At 52.8% G+C, this 17,814-nt stretch overlaps 5 protein-coding genes across 5 annotated transcripts; 1 reads left to right on the forward strand and 4 right to left on the reverse strand.

Annotated features, from left to right (window-relative positions):
- Positions 1–2,653: 2,653 nt before the first annotated feature.
- Positions 2,654–3,607, reverse strand: J7T55_015753 (uncharacterized protein; the record flags this gene model as incomplete). Its single annotated transcript, XM_053134761.1, has 3 exons — positions 2,654–3,208; positions 3,280–3,360; positions 3,542–3,607. 3 exons carry the CDS (start codon positions 3,605–3,607, stop codon positions 2,654–2,656), a joined length of 702 nt encoding a protein of 233 aa, XP_052987451.1.
- Positions 3,608–3,809: 202 nt separating this feature from the next.
- J7T55_015754 (uncharacterized protein) lies at positions 3,810–7,647 on the forward strand (the record flags this gene model as incomplete). Its single annotated transcript, XM_053134762.1, has 11 exons — positions 3,810–3,840; positions 3,891–3,927; positions 3,993–4,083; positions 4,151–4,187; positions 4,251–4,350; positions 4,429–4,499; positions 4,580–5,207; positions 5,607–5,628; positions 5,680–5,805; positions 6,142–6,622; positions 6,755–7,647. The coding sequence occupies 11 exons, from the start codon at positions 3,810–3,812 to the stop codon at positions 7,645–7,647; spliced, it is 2,517 nt and encodes an 838-aa protein (XP_052987452.1).
- Positions 7,648–7,860: 213 nt separating this feature from the next.
- J7T55_015755 (uncharacterized protein) lies at positions 7,861–9,710 on the reverse strand (the record flags this gene model as incomplete). Its single annotated transcript, XM_053134763.1, has 5 exons — positions 7,861–8,528; positions 8,601–9,263; positions 9,347–9,439; positions 9,501–9,573; positions 9,678–9,710. The coding sequence occupies 5 exons, from the start codon at positions 9,708–9,710 to the stop codon at positions 7,861–7,863; spliced, it is 1,530 nt and encodes a 509-aa protein (XP_052987453.1).
- A 1,482-nt stretch (positions 9,711–11,192) lies between these two features.
- On the reverse strand, positions 11,193–14,463 carry J7T55_015756 (uncharacterized protein; the record flags this gene model as incomplete). Its single annotated transcript, XM_053134764.1, has 5 exons — positions 11,193–11,687; positions 11,816–12,867; positions 12,922–13,498; positions 13,551–14,275; positions 14,403–14,463. The coding sequence occupies 5 exons, from the start codon at positions 14,461–14,463 to the stop codon at positions 11,193–11,195; spliced, it is 2,910 nt and encodes a 969-aa protein (XP_052987454.1).
- A 1,353-nt stretch (positions 14,464–15,816) lies between these two features.
- On the reverse strand, positions 15,817–17,174 carry J7T55_015757 (alcohol dehydrogenase; the record flags this gene model as incomplete). Its single annotated transcript, XM_053134765.1, has 6 exons — positions 15,817–15,869; positions 15,951–16,089; positions 16,159–16,619; positions 16,678–16,758; positions 16,817–16,929; positions 16,999–17,174. 6 exons carry the CDS (start codon positions 17,172–17,174, stop codon positions 15,817–15,819), a joined length of 1,023 nt encoding a protein of 340 aa, XP_052987455.1.
- Positions 17,175–17,814: the final 640 nt, after the last annotated feature.

Consider the following 17,814-nt stretch of genomic DNA (forward strand, 5'->3'; position numbering starts at 1 on the left):
CCATATTTTGATCATATCGTAGAGATCGGACGGTTTCATGTTTGAAAGGAACAGAACAAGGCGTCTATACTTCCACGTGCTCGCCTTTTTATAAATAAAGGAACACATCAAGCGATGAGATTGCCCCATTATAACATTGCTGTTTGGGCAAGACACGAGCAGTTGCTAGAAGTTATGAAGGCGGGTAAGAGTCCCTTTCACGTCGCTCGAAGACCTTACCGGGACATCAGATACAGAAAAGATTTAATACAACTTGAGATACCTATGCCTTACGATCTAATGAATAATAAGTTATCTTTGACTGCTGATCACCAAATGCCAATCGAGAACAAGCCTCCACCAATGCGTACACATCGAGCATGAATGTTATATTTCTCTGGTATGAGGAGGTCGAACAAGATATAAGAGCGTAGAGATATCGAGGACTAAAGATGTCTTGGTCGAGCGGAATTCACTATATTGGCTCATTGAAGTGCTGCAGGAGTTTCAGAAGACTGGAACAGACTACAATACTCACCCCAAAGCGATGTTCCGTGGACGACTTGCACGACGTTCTTCACGTGTCTGCTTACCGAGCTGGATAGTAAAAGTTGCGGTCCAGAGTAAGATTCTACAGGTTGGGAAGGATGTACGCATTGGATACAGTACTCCTGCAGCCACTGTATAAAGATGATCGTGCACTCCATTATTGAGAACAGTCCCGCAGAGACTGCTTCGGCTATCAACTTTGCATAATACTCTGTGTGTGAATAGTATCGTTAGCGTTTGTAGCGAGCTGATTGGTCCGTTGGGCCTACGGCTATAAGTAGGCCTTGGAGGGATGCAGCCTTCGGCTGCTTCCTGTAACCAAGCAAGCAACCCACACCCAAATAAACACCAACATCCCCAAACGCGCATCGTATTCGAATACGTGACCCAGCCAACACTCTGAGTCATATCTTGAAAAGCTATCATCTAGTGTATCATCCTCTGCTTCGATGAAATCAAGGTGGCAGAGATCTGAGCTGACGCATGAACCCGAAAGGGCCAGGAAATAGAGATTTTCTACAGCAAGTGCAGTGGCAGCGGGCCAATTCCCGCTGTTCGCTTTCCTCAGAGAAGAAAAAGCCGGACATCCTTTTTTATGTTGTTTGGCTCCCTTGACGAGATCAAGCATCGGTGAATTGGGAATTCTAGAGCATTCAAGTATTTGAGTGAGCGCTCAAGGGTATTCTCTCCATTATCAATCCTCCGCTTCGTAATTACGGTCCTATCCACTATCACATGATCGCCCACAACCACAGGCTGAAGAGGCTGGCTGAGGGAAATCACGTAATCGCTCAAAGATACGCACATATCTCTTAGACTGCACTAGAGACAGCGTTGAATGCGCCAACCTCGCGAGCGCTAGTTCGGATCGGATCGACGATGCACTTCTCGGGATGAGGCCGATACTCGTGAATTAGGCGACGAGCACGGAGAAGCTGAGCGGCATGCGTCTCCATCAAATACAAGCGCGCACGACTACGAAGGAGCGCAAGCCTCAGCTGCGTCAGACGCTGCGTTAAAGACCTCGGAACGGGCACATCTGTACGGCTGTGAATTCCAATCATGTCGCCAAATGTCTCTCTAGGAAGAAATTCTACCCGTCCGAAGCGAATAATACCAGCCGACAATGACACTGTATGTGAGCAGGATGAGGGAGACGACGAGGATCCCGTGTCGCAGACTTCATTCTCGGAAAATTCTGGCCGGCACCCAAAGCGGAGGATGAGCTAAGAGATACCACTGATGATACTGTCTGATTCAAGCCTCGACACTGTTGACCCAAAAGACCAGTCTGCTGGGTCATGTCGGTTGAGTTGGGCAGCACACATGCCCCTGCGCCGCGAGATATTCTGCTGATTCGCTGTGTAGCGCACTTGCTCCTGCGCCTCGATATTCCATATTTTGATCTGTCAACTTTACGATTGGCAATGATTAAGGTGCAGATGACGAAGCCGGATTATTTCATCTTTGACCTAGGGCGTGGTAGGAGTCACATGTGCCGTGTGGTGGCGACACTCTCCGCACCACGTTCGAGCTGCATGTAGCAAAAGGAGAACTGCCGTGGTTTTATGGTCAATATACTTAGATACCTTCACATCGATGAAGCTTAATTGAATAAGGTCTTTTGGGATATTTTCCAGGGTTCATTTGTATTTCGCGGGCCGTGAGTCTGTTTTTCCTCACTTATTCTTGTCCTTTGCGTGAAACTTCGTGGCCTTTCCTTCTGTGTAGGTCTGGTCCAACACGTAGAATTGTGTGAGTAAGTGAGTCTGCTTGAAAGTAGACTGGTCCGGTGAACTTTTCATCTACTCTTGTCTTCGGTCCTTTGTTTCTGCTTATCTGACCCGAAACCTTGCGGTGGCATGGGAGCTTGGACAACGTCACTGTTGCGGCGAGCAGAGCGAGTCTGAATGTAGATCTCTAGACTAGTTCAGACCAGAAAGATGCTTTTGGTCTTGTGTTGGTTACAGCGCGCATCGAATCAAGTAAATCAGGGCAAGGGGACTTGCCGTCGGCTGTTCCTACAATGGTGAAACTAAGCCGGCTGGCTCATCCAGTGTAGACACATCGGAAAAGTTTTACCGAATTTACGGAATGGGCATCGTCATTTCTTAAATCAGCATAATCAAATCAAGGTACCAGTTGTGAAGAGTGTTATGCGCCTCCGCGGCCAGTAGAGTTCAGAGCTAATGCACAACGCACGGGTTAATCGTGGTAAGATGGCAGCCCGCAGGTTATGCGGTGTATGTTCGCCCGCGCTGCACGAGTCAAGCGACAGTCTCTGCGAGCTTGTTGGCACCTTCTGCCCAACTTCGGCGAGCTCTCCGGTTTGCAGATCCGGGGATTCGTCCTGAAGGCGCAAAGCCCGGCACACATTAGGCTCCAAGCCTCCCAAAACCCAAGCCTTCCCGTTGATCGACGGACTGGGTGGATCAATTTTCTGCCTCGACACATCGCCGCCCGTACCTACCGACCTCCGATTCCTGTGGAGCCAGTATTTCTCGGACGCGCCGCGAAGATGCCCTAACACGTTGCGACCACCCGTCGTCGCGTACCGAAGACTCATGTTGATTGTTCCGATCGAGGCGCAACAATGAGAGTACAACTCGAGGAGCCCCAAGCGGCAACGATCGTTGGCGTAGGGTTGTCGATGGTATCGGTTTGCCTCTTCTCGTCGTTTCTAAGTTAGTCCGTCCATATTGGTGATGCTGGAGAGAACCATCGTGATACTGACAAAAAGGCCCATCTTACAGCGCGAACTTGGTCCGCAACATATTCATGGCGGCCGCAACCGCTGGCGACATGGCGTAAGAACAATCCCACGACAATCTGCTGGGAATGCGAGGTTAGAAGAGAAATACTGAAGCTGATGCCCTGTGCAGTGGTCACCATGGTCTATATAGACTCATTTATTTACGTCGTCATTGCTTCAATACTGAGATATGGCATCGCCAACACGAAGATGACGGCTTCCCGGTGCAAAATAACCGATATAATCTGCCTCACTATTTACCTCAGCACCAAAGTATGCCGTTGATATGTTCTCAGCCCTATTTCTCAAGGATTCGTCTGCTGACATATGTGACAGTTGGTTTGTTGCGTCCTTATGCTTCAAGTGAACGTATCTGCACTGACTCATGTCACAGCTTATTTATTTTTTTCTGGTCGAAAAAGCGGTAGGCGACTTGACGCGGCTTCATTTGAACATATGCACACTCGAGACTAATTAATATAACCAGTGCATCATACATGGACGCTCGAAACCGCGCCTCGATTCCAAGATGTGGCTTCTCAATATGATGGGGATGCTTGGTTGGTTCTTCAAATGCACTCGACGAGTGTCCTCTTGCTTACACTGCCAGCCTGCTACATTCTCATCCTCGTCTTCGAATTCTTACAGTATGTCTGATTTTATCGAAACATTGACGTTCTGCCGATACAGTACTGACAGATCCGTGGTGCAGTCGGTTCACGACCGTTGAGTCCGGTGTCTGCATAGTCAACGGGAAGATAGAAGCGCTGATTGGTATTATACTCTGGGACATCGGTGCCAAGGTGAGAAGGCTCCACACTGCTTCTAGTCTTATTACTCAGTCACCATGGATACTGATCAGTATCGAAGGTCTACCTCTCGTCGCTTTTCCTCATTCCGCTTTGGAGTAAGTCCCCCATGAGCATCGACAAACAAATGCCACCACACAGCAAAACTGACGGTTCTCAAGAATGGCTTTTCTTCCGACGTTCAGCACCGAACTCGATATTCCGCCGAACTACGATACGATTCGTGGTCGGACTTGCCTGTCTTCTCGCAGCCGCTACCGTGTCAGTGACAAACATCCAATCTTCCACTCGTCAGTAGACGAGCTTCAACGTTGGAATCATGACTGACAACATTCCCAGGAACTCCTCTATCCTTGCTGTGATCCATGGCGAGCCCATGTGGATCTGTATTCTGAGCTGCAACTGTGACAGTAGGTCTTGGCCTACTCTGTCCTGGTTACTGTATTATGATCATCACCAAAGAACAAATGCTAACACATATTTACGGCAGTTCTCTTCGCAGCAGCTGTGATCCATTGGATGACTACGCACGACCAGACTAGTGTGACGCCACCGCCGCTGGTGATATCCAACATCGAATATGCCGTCGACAACAGCCACCCAAGTACGAGATCCCGCAGAAACACTATGGCCGCACAATCACCACCCGAGTGGCTACGACCTGGACACCTGCAACCGCCAGCCAGTGGTCAATCGTTGATAGGGATGCTAAGTGACGACGACGACAAAGAGCTGCGGTTCGCCCACCACCGCAGCCTCCTGGAGATCGAGAGGCGAACCAGCAAAGGAGGCCCGTCAGGAACAGGCCGGGCGCCACACGGAGGAGGCAGAGCAGCTTCAAGGTCAGCGGCAGAGTACGCCGTCGACTCTGAGAAGGCTGAGACGATGGTCGCAGCATGGAATGCTATGGCGGAGAGCAGCCATTTCAGCTTGAGACAGGCCGGACATGGTACCGACGGGGACCGGGACCGGGATCGGGACAGGGACAAACGGGTGGCAGGGGCCTTCGACGGGCTCGAAGATGCGGATCGAAGCGGTGCGAGCGACACATCCTCGCTGTCCAGGCCTTTTAGGGACGACACGAGCAAGTCATGGGGAAAACGAGTTGAAACCCATGGGTCTGTGAGGAGAGCCTTTCAGCATGTCAAGGATGGTGTGCGGTCACGCGACGAGAGCGCTGAGAAACAGCCGCCAAGCCTATGAGGGCCACCTTTTTTTAATCTCTTCTATTGATTTTATCTCGACGCACAATACATTTCATCTGCCCACTGGGTGCGATTCCACATCCCCGCAGCCTGTCGCCCAATTCTTGTTGCCAGCTTCCAACCTCTGTCATTATATGAGGCTCCCGAAACGGTTAGCTGCTGCATGACACCCCACCAGGGCCCTGCTCTGGGCCAACATCTTGTTTATAACCATGGACGATGCCAAGATACCCCTTCAACATGCGTCATACCTCTGTAAACATTAATATATATTGGGCCGCGACCGACAAACCATGCTGACTATTCCATCAGAATCGATGGCAACCCGTCAATGGTAACACTCAGAGTACTCTTGGGACCTTCAGCCGGGCGCTGAGACGCGCAGACCACACTGGATGTTGAGAAGCTGGTCTCGTTGCGGCCGACGTGTTACGGTCCAACTGCACACCAAGCCCGAGCAGGCAGCGTCCCCGCCGACCACAAGGTGCCGAGCTGGCTCGCTGAACCATTCGTCGGCGCCTCCGGCTTCCTGCTTGCTTCAGAACCATGTCTCCCATACGAACCAATCCGGCAGGGATACACCACTATGCATCGAGGGCAACAGACAGCACGCGCACGTATCTGGCTTGACTAGGGGCCGGAGACCGCTGGGTTGTCACTTTCGAGCCGTGAGAAGTCTAATATATCGCGCCCAGGGACAAGTGCAAGGATGCTCACACGCACGCGAATTCTCCTCCCAGGCCAAGGCTAGGACCATCGAAGGCCCTACATACATGGAAACCTTTGCAGGAGGAATTGGTGGATTCGGTATAGCCGCGACCAAACGCGGCCTCACTTGTGTCTCAAGTGCTACGCCAATGAAAATGACCCGTGCTGTGTCGAGACGTACGAAAGAAACCACTGCAGAGGCGGCCCCGGGATCTTGCACGTCGACAGCCGCCCTGTGGAGACTGTTACATATAACATGTATCGCCCCGGCTGCCAGCTCCCCATAGCTACCATATTGTTCGGCGGGTTTCCCTGTCCGTCTTTCAGCAACAACGGGAACAAGGAGGGCTTCGACAGTGCAAAGTATGGGCATCACCTGTATGAGATTCTCAAAATGGTCATCCGTCTGCAGAACCCGGTCGTGATCTTAGAGAATGTCAGCACTTTCGCCACGAACGAAGACCTCGAGGGGATCGAGATGGCACAAAACGAATTCGAAGCAGCTGGCTACCAGGTGAGGTCAAAAATCTACAAAGCGGTAGACTTCAACCTGCCCCAGAATAGAAAGCGATGCTTTATCGTGGCAGTCCGCAAGGACCTCGCCACAGGCCCCTTCAAATGTAAGTCTGTCTCAAGTTCTGTCTCCGCGGAACTAGCTGAGTGAAGGTCTGTGGATGAAGGCATGCACCTAAGCCGGCTTTTTGTATATTATTGCAGGAACAGCTATCAATGACTGATACTGAATACCACAGTCAAGGAGCCACCAGGCCGCTGTCAAGACCTTGCCTTGACCGACTTTCTGGACCCTCCGACTGTAATCGAGAATCCAAGTCAATACACATTATCGAACGGAGTTTGGGTACCAAATTCGATTGGGAAGAAGGGGCGATTGGTGCTGAAGTGGGATCCCAGGACACTTGAGGAGAGGACGAAGCCTTCGGGTATTGTGACGATCGGACAGTGGCTGCATGAAGGTCAGACAGAAGAGAATAGCTATAAAAGCGGCAGAATGGTATACCACCACTCGGGGATTGCCAGCTGCCTCATAACTGGCCCGGACAATTGGTATCAGGTGCCTGGCCCGGACGGCAAACACGACATTATCCGCCGGCTGAGCCTTCGAGAAAAGCTCAGGATACAGGGTGTACCTGAGGACCTCCGGGTCCTGGGGAATTTGAAGCAAGTACGGCAGCAAATCGGGAACTCAGTTGCTCCTCCGATCGTTGAGTGGATAATCGCATCGGTACAAGATCAGTATCCGGCCATTTGGACTTCTGCTATCCACTCTACCACCGATGTATGGCCTTATGTCCAACAAAGATACCAGGATCCGGAAGAGAAGGCTTTAACACGGCGAAAGCTAAACAATATGGCACATCGAAAGCAGAATGGTCGAATACGGCGGAAGAAGCAGAGAGCTATGAAGGGGGAGGACAAGAATCCAGGGGCGCCAAGTTTAGAGGATGTGGAGCCTGAACACGCAGAGACAGGTGCCAATTTTTCTGCAGCGAGAATAAAGCAGTTTAAAGCCTTGGAGGAGAAGATAGAAGTTCTCGAGAACATGCTCGCAGATCTAAAGGTGGAAAGCAAGCGGTTGATAAAGGCTCGGGACGGACCCGAAATTCCTCAGGTGAGCAACAAGTGAGGAAGCAGACCATGAAGGGAAATCAGGGGGCTGTGCTTCTTACAATCAATGTAAGCATGACTCGGCGGTCTCTTCTCGTCTCTATGTTCGCATTTCATGAAGCTAGTCGAGAGTTCCTTGTTTCTTTACTACTACATCTTCATCTAAATGATCGGTTTCCGTCAACGACAGCCAAGATCCCATGGCTTGACAAAGTCATGCAGCATATCAACCTCAAAAGATTGGCCCTCCAAAAGGCAAACCCCTAGGCCTCCTGCCACGATCAGACTCACTGTCCGAATCACTGCTATCGTACCCCTGACCACCAAAGAAAGGAGGAAATCCCATGGGCATCCCCATGGGCATGGGCATGGGCATCGGCCCAAACGGTCCTCCAAACACTCCATCGCCTCCCCTCCGCCTCTGATAGTGTCGATCACAATAACCCCCCGTTGAGCTCCTCCTCCGCGGCTGCCGCGTGGCCTCCTTGGCACACCCGCGGCAGCAACACTCGTGCCTCGGGCAGAATGAGCTCCTGCCCAGCTCGGCTACGCGGTCGCCGCATCTGCCGCCGTCCCCGGCGCACGCGTGCGCGGCGCAGTAGCTTGACATCAGCAGGCCATCTCCTCCCACACCGCCGAGACAGCCGCCGCCGAGCAGCAAGCTGGCGCGCAGGGGCCCAGAAGCAAGATCCAGGCCGGCGATGGCGTTCTTGCGCAGCTGCTGGCACGCCACGACCGTGCACTTGTGCGCCTCGCAGTACTGCACCGACGCGAAGCTGCGCTGGTTTCGGCAGCTGCCCAGCTCGCATGAGTGATCCTTGCAGTGGATCTGGCTCCTGTCGAGGCGCTTGTCGCAGCGGTTGCCGCCCAGGTTGGTCGCGGGACATTGCGTCTTGTGGTCTGTTATTAGTGATGTCAGTTTGTTCATGATGATGACGATGGTAACAATGGTGGAAGAAGGGGACGACTCACGGTTCTCACACGTTGGATACTTGATATCTCCCTCCTGCCCCTTCTCGATGAATATGTACTCCTTGCACCCCGGTTCTCGACATAATCGATGATCGTCACACCTGTTTGCCACAGCAGCTGGCTTTGGACATCGCTCCACCCAGCAGATGTGCAGCGCGCAGTACTCACTCCCACGGACCCTGTGATCCCTCCGCTCAAGACACCTGTCCGTCTTGCACTGGTGATCCATACAGTACCGCCCAGTGCCCATGTCTTTCTTGCCACTCGCACAAAGGGGCTCAATACAGACATGCTCCCTGCAGTGCTGGTTATTGCCCGGCGCGCGGTCGTTCTGGCAGGAGGCCTCATGGCAGTAGTGCAGGCCACACCACTTGACCGCCGCGCCCGTGTCCCGCGTGTGGCAGGGCCGTGAGCACCCGTCCCTGGCGCATTGGCGGTGCTTCTCGCAGCTGCGGCTCACATCGCCCTTCTCGCCCCTCCCGGCGACCTCGGCCGTGCAAGTCTGTGCCTCACATGTGTGAACCTCGCAGAAGAAGGATCCGTCGTCGACCAGCCGCGGTTTGTCGCACGAGTTGTGCGGCGCGGCGAGGCAGCAGTGCACCGGGCAGTACCCTTTGCTGCCTTCATGCTTGCCGTGTTCGCAATGAGAGTATTTGCATCCGTCTTGCGGTCATATGCGGTGGTCAGTGAGGGGCCTTCTGCAGGGAACGGTTGGAGACGGTGATATAAGGTTGGGTTGGACTCACGGTCACTGCAGTACTTGAACTTCTCCGGATTACCATCTTTGACGTTCTTGGTGCAGCTGTACCCGTCAGGACTCATGGCCTGGCATCGAAGATCTGGGCGCTATCAGTACCACAACCTCGTAATTTTGTTGGCGAACCACCACACAGGACTTACGTATATCACAGTACTGCCAGTTCGGGTTCCTCCCATTCCTCTGCTCCTGGCAGACTGTTGAACCGACGACCTTCTGGCAGTGATGCCTCTGGCAATATGGAAGGTCGACTCTCTTGCCGTATAAAGTCACTTTCCCGATGGGTTCCCGACATACGCGGCATTTGTGATGTGTCTTACTGCGTCTGTACCCTCTCCTATGTCGGCGACCATGAGGGCCTCCACTCATGAGCATCATGTCCCACATAGTGACCCTATGGTTTCTGATAAGGATGAGCTTCGGCTGGAGGCTCGAGTTTGAGCATATCTTCTGGACTGGTGCTCGGTGTGACCTCAGACGACGAAAAGGGGACTGGTCGGTTGATCTGGTCTCATTCGAATGGCTTCGTCCAAGACGAGCCGCTCAGAGCTTACTAGGCCGTAAATTGCGAGATGAAGCTTCACCTTTTTATGAACATGACTGAGTCAACAAGACAGATAGGGCCCCATCAGTGACGGTCTTTGCGACAAGATTGCAAAGGACAACAAAGCTGAGACTCGCCCGGCAGTATTTGCTAAGGATCGTGTCCAAACTGCGGAAATGAAAGCGATGACTTTGATCCAAATCAACACTGAGAAAGTAAGAGCTCTCAAACGGTGACGCAGTGACGGAATAAATTATTCCATACTGGCTGGGCGAGAAATGCCAAACAAAACCATTGACGGGGTTTGAGAGCAATGACAAGAGAAACGGAATTAGGTCGCACAGAAACAGCAGCGGAGTTTCGCTTTATTACCTGAGCACCGTGTCCAGAATGCTGCTTTTACAGATTGATGGATCGTCCAGGTAGTCGGGTGTGTCGTGGTATCACAACCCCAGTGAGCAGTGCCGATGGATCCTCGAGGACTCTTCTCGAGGAGAAAGGGGTTTATTGGTAAGATGCCATGCCCAGTGATGGGTTTGACTACCGAGCTTTGATGGTGACCGCCCCCCCCTTCCCCCCCGGCGGGGCCCGGTCGAATCATTCTGTCTGTTGAGTATAGGATCGATGCAACCGGGCTCCAGCTTGAGAAGACTTCAAGTTTGAATGATTTACACTCAGGATTCCATTATTCTCAAGTTCAATTTGGATACTCGTTTGGAACGGGAATGATATACTAAACATTCGCATGGAAAGACAAGTAAACCGTCGATATCCTATTCGCCTCGTCGAGTAGCCTCAGCCTCGATGCCACTCCAAAAGCCTGTGGCGGAGTCCGTCTGCGCCAAGAACTGAACTCATTTCAATGCAACATACTATACAGAACAGGCTCTATTAAATGCCCTGCACTGGGCACCATGGTATCATCGGGAGCAAACAACGCGTTGCGTGGCTGTGGGACCACAGTAGATCATAGATGGAATCAGGTGGTCGCCCGGTCTTGTTTGCCACAATTTCTTCTCAATTTGGCCTCGTCTCATTTTCATCTTGTTTTCTCTTGCAGCCATTGGCTGTTTGCCGTCTCAGCGCCCAGTTTATGTGTCGGCGTGGATTACGAAACCGTGGGGTTGATCGTGCTTGCTAGGAGTTCAAGGCCGCTAGCAAAGAGTTCTTCAGGTGCTCGTCATCCACAGTGCTCCCCCCATCCTCGGCTTTCGCCTGAGTATCTGGTGCTGCAGATGGCTCTGCCGTTTGTGCAGGGAGTGAGTCTTTAGGCCGTGTTTGCTTGGGTACTTCAGCTGAGGCTGTGGGCTGCGATGGCGGAACCGGCTGTCCCGGAAGCTTCTGGGGTGGCAATGACGGGGAGGCAGCTAGTGATGCTACAGTAGGCGTTAATGGCGAAGGGGTGGGTGTAGGAGGCGCTGGCATAATGGCAGGCACTGTCTTTGGCGCTGGACTCTGTGCTTGTGTCTGTATATGTGTCTGTGGCTGGGTCTGGGGTTGGGAATGTGGTTGGACCTGAGCCTGAGCCTGGGCCTGACCTGAGGTCACTGTAGGACCAGGGGCTGAAGCTGGCATGGACGTCGTTGGCGGTCCTGCTGTACCTGTTGGAGCCGGGCGTGGCGCTGCAGGCACGGAGACAGAAGCAGGCGACCGTGCCTGCTGCTGCGGCATAGAAGCTGAACCAGGTCGAGGAGTTAAGGCCATTGCTGCTGGCCTCTGTGGCTGCGGTTGCGCATATTGTGGAGGCTGCTGATAAGGCGTTGGTTGCGTAGTTTGTTGCGCTGGCCTTCGTTGTTGCGCATTATACTGGGGGTTTGTGGGTGTGCCTGCTTGTTGCAATGGCCTCTGCTGGTGGTTTGGAGCGGGAGCAATGTTCTGGTGATGCGGTGAGGGTTGAGCCAGAGGCCGAGTTACCGAAGGTTCTTGTCTTTGATGCGAAGGAGTGATTTGGGACGGAGCATGAGAAGCCTGTTGTAATTGCTGAGGCCGATGCTGCTGGTGATTTTGTTGATACGTTTGCTGCTGCTGTTGATAAGTCTGCTGTGGCTGGTAATGCTGCGCACTGGAGACACCCGTAGTCGACGAGTGCGCACTCGGCATGGCCTGATTCGGTCTCGCTGGTGGTACAGCCGCTGGAGGGCCATGAGTTGCAGTTGTTGCGCCGTTTGTGGCGCCGTTCGGATAATGGGAAGCATAATGGCCTTGCACGCCCCCGCTTGGGTTCATGGCACCCTGACGTGCTTGTTCCTCTGCTTCTTTTCTCGCGGCTTGGCCAGGAGCTCGGGTCTTCAACTCGCCAGTCACACATTGCAGGTAGTAGGGCATCTCAGAGTTGGTCTTGAGGAAGAACAGCTTCAAGTTGCGGGCCTTGTCCTTCAGCTGCACCTGGGTCCGGTCTTTGAGAATATCAGAGAGCGTTCCGTTCAAACCAAATAATTGTAGAATCTGGCTCCAATGTGGGCCCTTGACCATGTCAAGACCTTGCATCAATGCCTTCTCTTCTTCAGGCGTCCATGGCCTTCTGGTAGAGTGGAGACCCTCCCTGCGAGCGTGTGCTGTTGATGACTTTGCGACAGCTGCCTGTCGTGCCCTCTCATACAACACTGCCGTAGGGAGTGATTGTGTAGGTGGCAAGTTCGTCCCGTCTACTGTACCGGCCGAGGCTTGCCCGTAGCCGTTAACATCAATGGGTGCCAGCTTCTCAGTGATCAGCGATGCAAGACCTGTGGTTTCGTAGCCAGAATCCAATTCGGACCCGTTGGGCCGTTTCTGGCCTGGGAATGCACCAGTGTACGTGGAAGGCGGCTGGACACCTTCCAAGAGCAAGGCCTCCTCCTCACCAGGCTCATTCGGTATCTCGAAGCCGTGTCCCTCCGCGTAGTCCACGATGGACTCGAAATTCGATCGGATAAACGCACTAAGGTTATCCAAGAAAGTCGCGAACTGGTACTTGGCCTCGAGTTGCCCTACATCGGACCAGTCAGTCAGGCTCAGATTGTCTTAGTAAAAGTAAGACTTACGTCTCTTCTCCTTATCGTGTCCTACTGCTTTGAGAAGGTTGCGTCTGTCCGTAAACGGCTTGACGAAATCGTCTTCATTTATGCCTGATATATTGAGGTCTGACTCTCTGTAGTATGCTCTCAGCTTGCCCTCCAGCTCTTTGGGGAAGAACTTGTCCATAAGACTGTTCCTAGTTGACTCCTTATCCTCCATGACATTAGCATATGCGAGAAAGGATTGAGTCTTTTGGTCGAGGTAAAGGGCAGAGATGTCCTCTGTGATCATGCCATTCTCAGGAATCATGATGTTTAGGAAATAGTCGTGGGCTGTCGCCATGGTCGGACCGCCTGGGCCGTAAAAGCTCGCGCACATGTTGGCAAGGTTCGCCATCTGGATGGTCTCGCGATCCCCTGGGTCGTGGATGTCAAGGTCATCGGCATTGAGGAAAGCTGTGGAATCCGTGAACAGCTTCAGCGTCGCCATAAAAGTGGCTCTCAGGGCCACGTAGACTTTCCCACCCTCAGTCCTTGCATCTCGAATGATCTTGTCCGTGACTTCGGAGGGCTGCTGGAAAAGCGCGAGAAGTATCTGAACAGCCTGAGAGACATTAGAAACGACTACGGAGTTTGCTGGAGCTGTGGGGGCTTACGAGACTCCCAAGAATCGGCAGGCCCATGGACCTTGAAAAGTATGTGGGTGTCTCGATGAACTTCATTTTCTCCAGCCGTCGGCGTGGCGGCGGCAAAGGAATAGATGCCGCTAGGTTGTCGATATCCATGGGATCGTCTGCTCCACCCGCGCCTTTTGCATCATTAACTGCGCCAAGAGCATTTGCCAGCATCGACTCGAGGTCCCAGCTAGGCACCGCATCGCCATTGGCATTCGCTTCTGCACTCGCCTCTGCCTCCGCCTTGAAGCCATCCGCCGCCTGGTTGTCGTGGTCCGGGACATGTTCGGTCTTCTGTTTTTTGTCGGCGCCAGGTTCTTGTCCAAGTTCAGGTGTCCTGGATCGCTTCGCAGGGGTCACAGTGTCTGCAGCAGGTGCGGGAGCGGGTGTAGTCAGAGGAGCCGGAGGGGTGGCAGCCGGGACTGGATTGGGAGGAGGCGCGACAGCGGGAATCGTCGAGGGTGTACTGGCAGCTGCTGCGACAGTCGGTATTACGCAAGCTGCCTCTTGAGCGGGCGCCGCCGTGTCAGGGGAGCCATTGGTTTCCGACTTAATAACATTGCTCGAGATCGGGCTTTGTGAAGCTGGAGGAGGGTGGCCATCAGGGTCCGTCTTGGATACGGCCGCGAGTTGTTGTGGGGCGTCCTCGGTTTTAACGGTCGTTTTCGTCGATTCGGTGGCGGGTTCAGGCTCATTCTTAGGAGTCTCTGCAGCCACAACAAATTAGACCGTCGGTACACAAGCAGGACGGTGGTTTCCGACATCTATAGTGATGACAATCGCATCTCTGCATCGCCACGAAGAACGGAGGGGGGTTGGTATACGGCAACTCACCGCTCCTGGGCTGCGTCGCTAAGGCTGGCGCCGGCGACGCACTCCCTGCAGCGTCCGCCATCTCTTGACAACCTCGAAAATCATCCAGGAGACTGTTGCAAGGGAAAGCGGCAGTCTTGGGCGTGGAAACCGTGGGTGTGGAGGGATGCGCATGCGTCGCGAGGATCGTTGGATGGCTGGTCGGCAGAAAACATTCAATCTGCCCAGAAATGCGACGGGGAAGTCCAAGGTGCCCACAAATTCTCCTCACCACCTTCCCAGACCAGACACATTAGCGCCAAAGCGTTTCTCCATTAAGCTCAAAATGCGCGCCGTGCCATGAGATCACCATATACTTCATTCTAAGCTTCACAGCCAATGAATGTACGATGTTTCAGGCAAAATAATGGAATTAAGTGAAACAAATGACTCTAGCGCATTCTATTGCAGAGATTCGATAAGAATGTTGGGCTCAAATGCGTACCTAGGCGTGCTAGGTATCTTGAGAACAACCAACACAAACTACATATTAGGGGAGACGACAACCACGAGAAGAAGCAAGAGACACCATGACAGACTGGCTGGAAGAACAAATGTGAAGCTTGATCATCTAGTGAGCCCCTCCCGCACTCCCCTCAGTTTTTTTCCCTCGCTCTATTATTCTTAGGATGCAACCAATCAAGGAGATAAGGTATGCCACGTAGGGTGAAAGACAATTACAATATCATACGCCGGCTTAGTAAGTCTTGGTTGGGCTAATCAACATAACTTGAGAGAAGAAGAGAAAAATTGATCTGGGTTTAAAGGCACGTAACGAGACCTCACACGCGTTCCATTGCAGCTTTCCCGGAGCGTGCACCATCAAATGGATATATCAAAGCAGTGTCCTAAGAGATAAATCCTCAGACCAACAGAGCAACAACATCAAATCGCCCGGTGTTCCCACTAGGTTCAAGTCCGTAACATAGATCTAAAGCTTGATCGTCACAGCATATCTAGATACTTGGACGCCCTAGGTATCTATGTACCTAAGTAGCGCCCGAGACCGTTGCCGTTCTGCTCACGCTTACACAGGAAATTGAAAGATCATATTTTGCTTGTATATATTCATTCCTATCTTTTTCTGCCCCGGCGAGGGCGTTGCAGATCATGTGCGGGCGAACTGCTGTACCTAGGCATGCCATCCCAAAGACTCCACCGGCCTCTCACCAAGCAGCACTGATTTAACGGTGACTCTTGCCTCGTAAAGTGCATTTCTTGCTACATGCGTGAGTACCGCTGGGAGATGACTTTAGTCACATTGGCGCAGCCACCTTGCACGGACGGAAATTGCACAACGGGCGGGCATGTGTGGATATTACCAGCCGTGGGGTGTGTGGATTTTGGGCGAGGCTCTATTCCTGAGCACCTGCCGATTCCAGTCCCTGATTCTCGATCATTCCATGGTGATGACAGCCCTGAAGCGGACCTTGCCCTCCAGCATTGCGTCTGTTGTAGGAAGGAGATGTTAGCGGACGATCGAGTTGCTAGCGACCAGACCTCCGGACCAGTCAGGACAAGAATACGCACTGAAAGCCTCATTAGCTTTTGAGAGCGGGAACTTCTCAATCATGCAGTCGATGTTCTCGAGCTCAGTAAAACGAATGGCGTCTTCGGAGTCGGTGGCATGGCCACACGGCCAGGATTGGACAGATAGACCGTATCGCAGCTTTTATTCCATATGGTCAGTTCGGCATTTCGGTTGTTAATTTCAATATCAAGTGTTTCGGCCACTCACCAAGGCACCTGTGTTTATTGGGATCTCGCCCGGCACGGAGAGGATCAGCAGCTTGCCTAGCAGGCCCAGACCCTTCAGGAGGTCCGGCATACCCTGTCCCGTGGGCGACGTCGTCACGATCAGCTTGGCGCTGCCGAGTCTCTGCAGTGCGGCACCGGCGTCTGGCGTCTTCTCGGTGTCGATGTACTCATGCGCCCCCAGCTGGCGGGCAAACTCTTCCTTGCCGGCTCCGCGCGAGATTGCCACGACGCGAAAGCCCATTCGGCGGGCGTACTGGATGGCCAGATGGCCCAGGCCGCCGAGCCCTTGAACGGCAACTGTGTCGCCGGGGCTCACGTCCATGTGGCGCATGCTGTTGAAGCACGTCATGCCCGCGCACAGGATGGGCGCGTATTTGGCCGCATCGATATGCTCAGGAATAGAGGCAGTCGCCTCGGAGCGAAGAATAGCGTATTCGGCGTCTATGTGTGCCCTTTATTAACGATATCCAGATGTGCTTTCCAGCTCATAAGTACTTACAACCCCCTGACTTGGTCTCGCCGTTGATGACTTGGTTGTCGCACATCTGGTGCCACCCCTTCTTGCATGCATGGCAGGAGCCTGTGGCCAACAGTGAGTGAGAGCACCTAGGGTTTTCAGAACAACGCTGAGCTCTTACCGTCGTGTCCGCCGTGCCACCCAGCACCGACACGGTCACCGACCTTCCAACCCGACACATTTGCGCCCACCTCAGCAACGCGCCCGATTATCTCGTGTCCGGGAACCAGGGGGCTGTTGATCGGTCAGCCTATAATTACAGCACTCGCCACGGACGGAGCGAGGAGAGGAAAGGTGACTTACAAACCACCGCCCATGATGTTCTGCTGGGCGAACATGTCGGAAAAGCACACACCGCAAGCCTCCACCTTCACCAGCAGCTCGCCCGCACCAGGATGTTTGAGCTCGACATCCTCCAGAGTGAGAGCCGCCCCCTTCTCCTTGAAAACTGCCTGCTTGTATGTCTTAGGGAGAGCCATGTTTGTTTATTAACGAGATGTTCAAAGCATAGGTGTGAGTTAGAGACTGGAGCTTCTCAATCCTGAGAGAGGGGGAGGGATGTCGCTCTGAAATATGTTATAAACCTTTTCAATCGGACTGGACTTAAGATCATGATAACTCCACCGTAGTAATTTATTTCCCCCACAGTCACCCAGGTGGATAGTGTTACCTGTAATCATAGCTGTTTGCTGTTCTTGTTCTCGGCTCTCATTGGTCTGGAGTTCCGGAGTTCTTAGTATGGCAGCTGCAGTGTGTTGACTTTTACACTACCCATTTCCAAAAGGAGTTGGCTCGGCTCGGCTCGTTACACAACCATCATCGCTTGTCGCCCAGAAGGAATGCACTTTTTGGGCATCATTTTCAGCTTGCTGACTGGTGGATGCAAAAATACGTCACAGCTTGTTGACGCAACCACAGAAAGAATTACAGAACGCCCACGATAATGCCTACGCGAGACAAATACACGAGAAAGTCTTGCCTTTGAAACATCAATCCTACCTGATCGAGTCTTGTGATTCAAGATCAACCCAATTTGCGATATCCACGTTGAGGATCATGGCTTCGAAGGGAGTGCTATGAGTTTGTTACGGATATGCATTCTGAGTGCAGGCCTACAAG

This window comes from Diaporthe amygdali (genome assembly GCF_026229845.1).
Source record: "Diaporthe amygdali strain CAA958 chromosome Unknown NODE_48_length_299215_cov_64_995801, whole genome shotgun sequence".
NCBI lineage: Eukaryota > Fungi > Ascomycota > Sordariomycetes > Diaporthales > Diaporthaceae > Diaporthe > Diaporthe amygdali.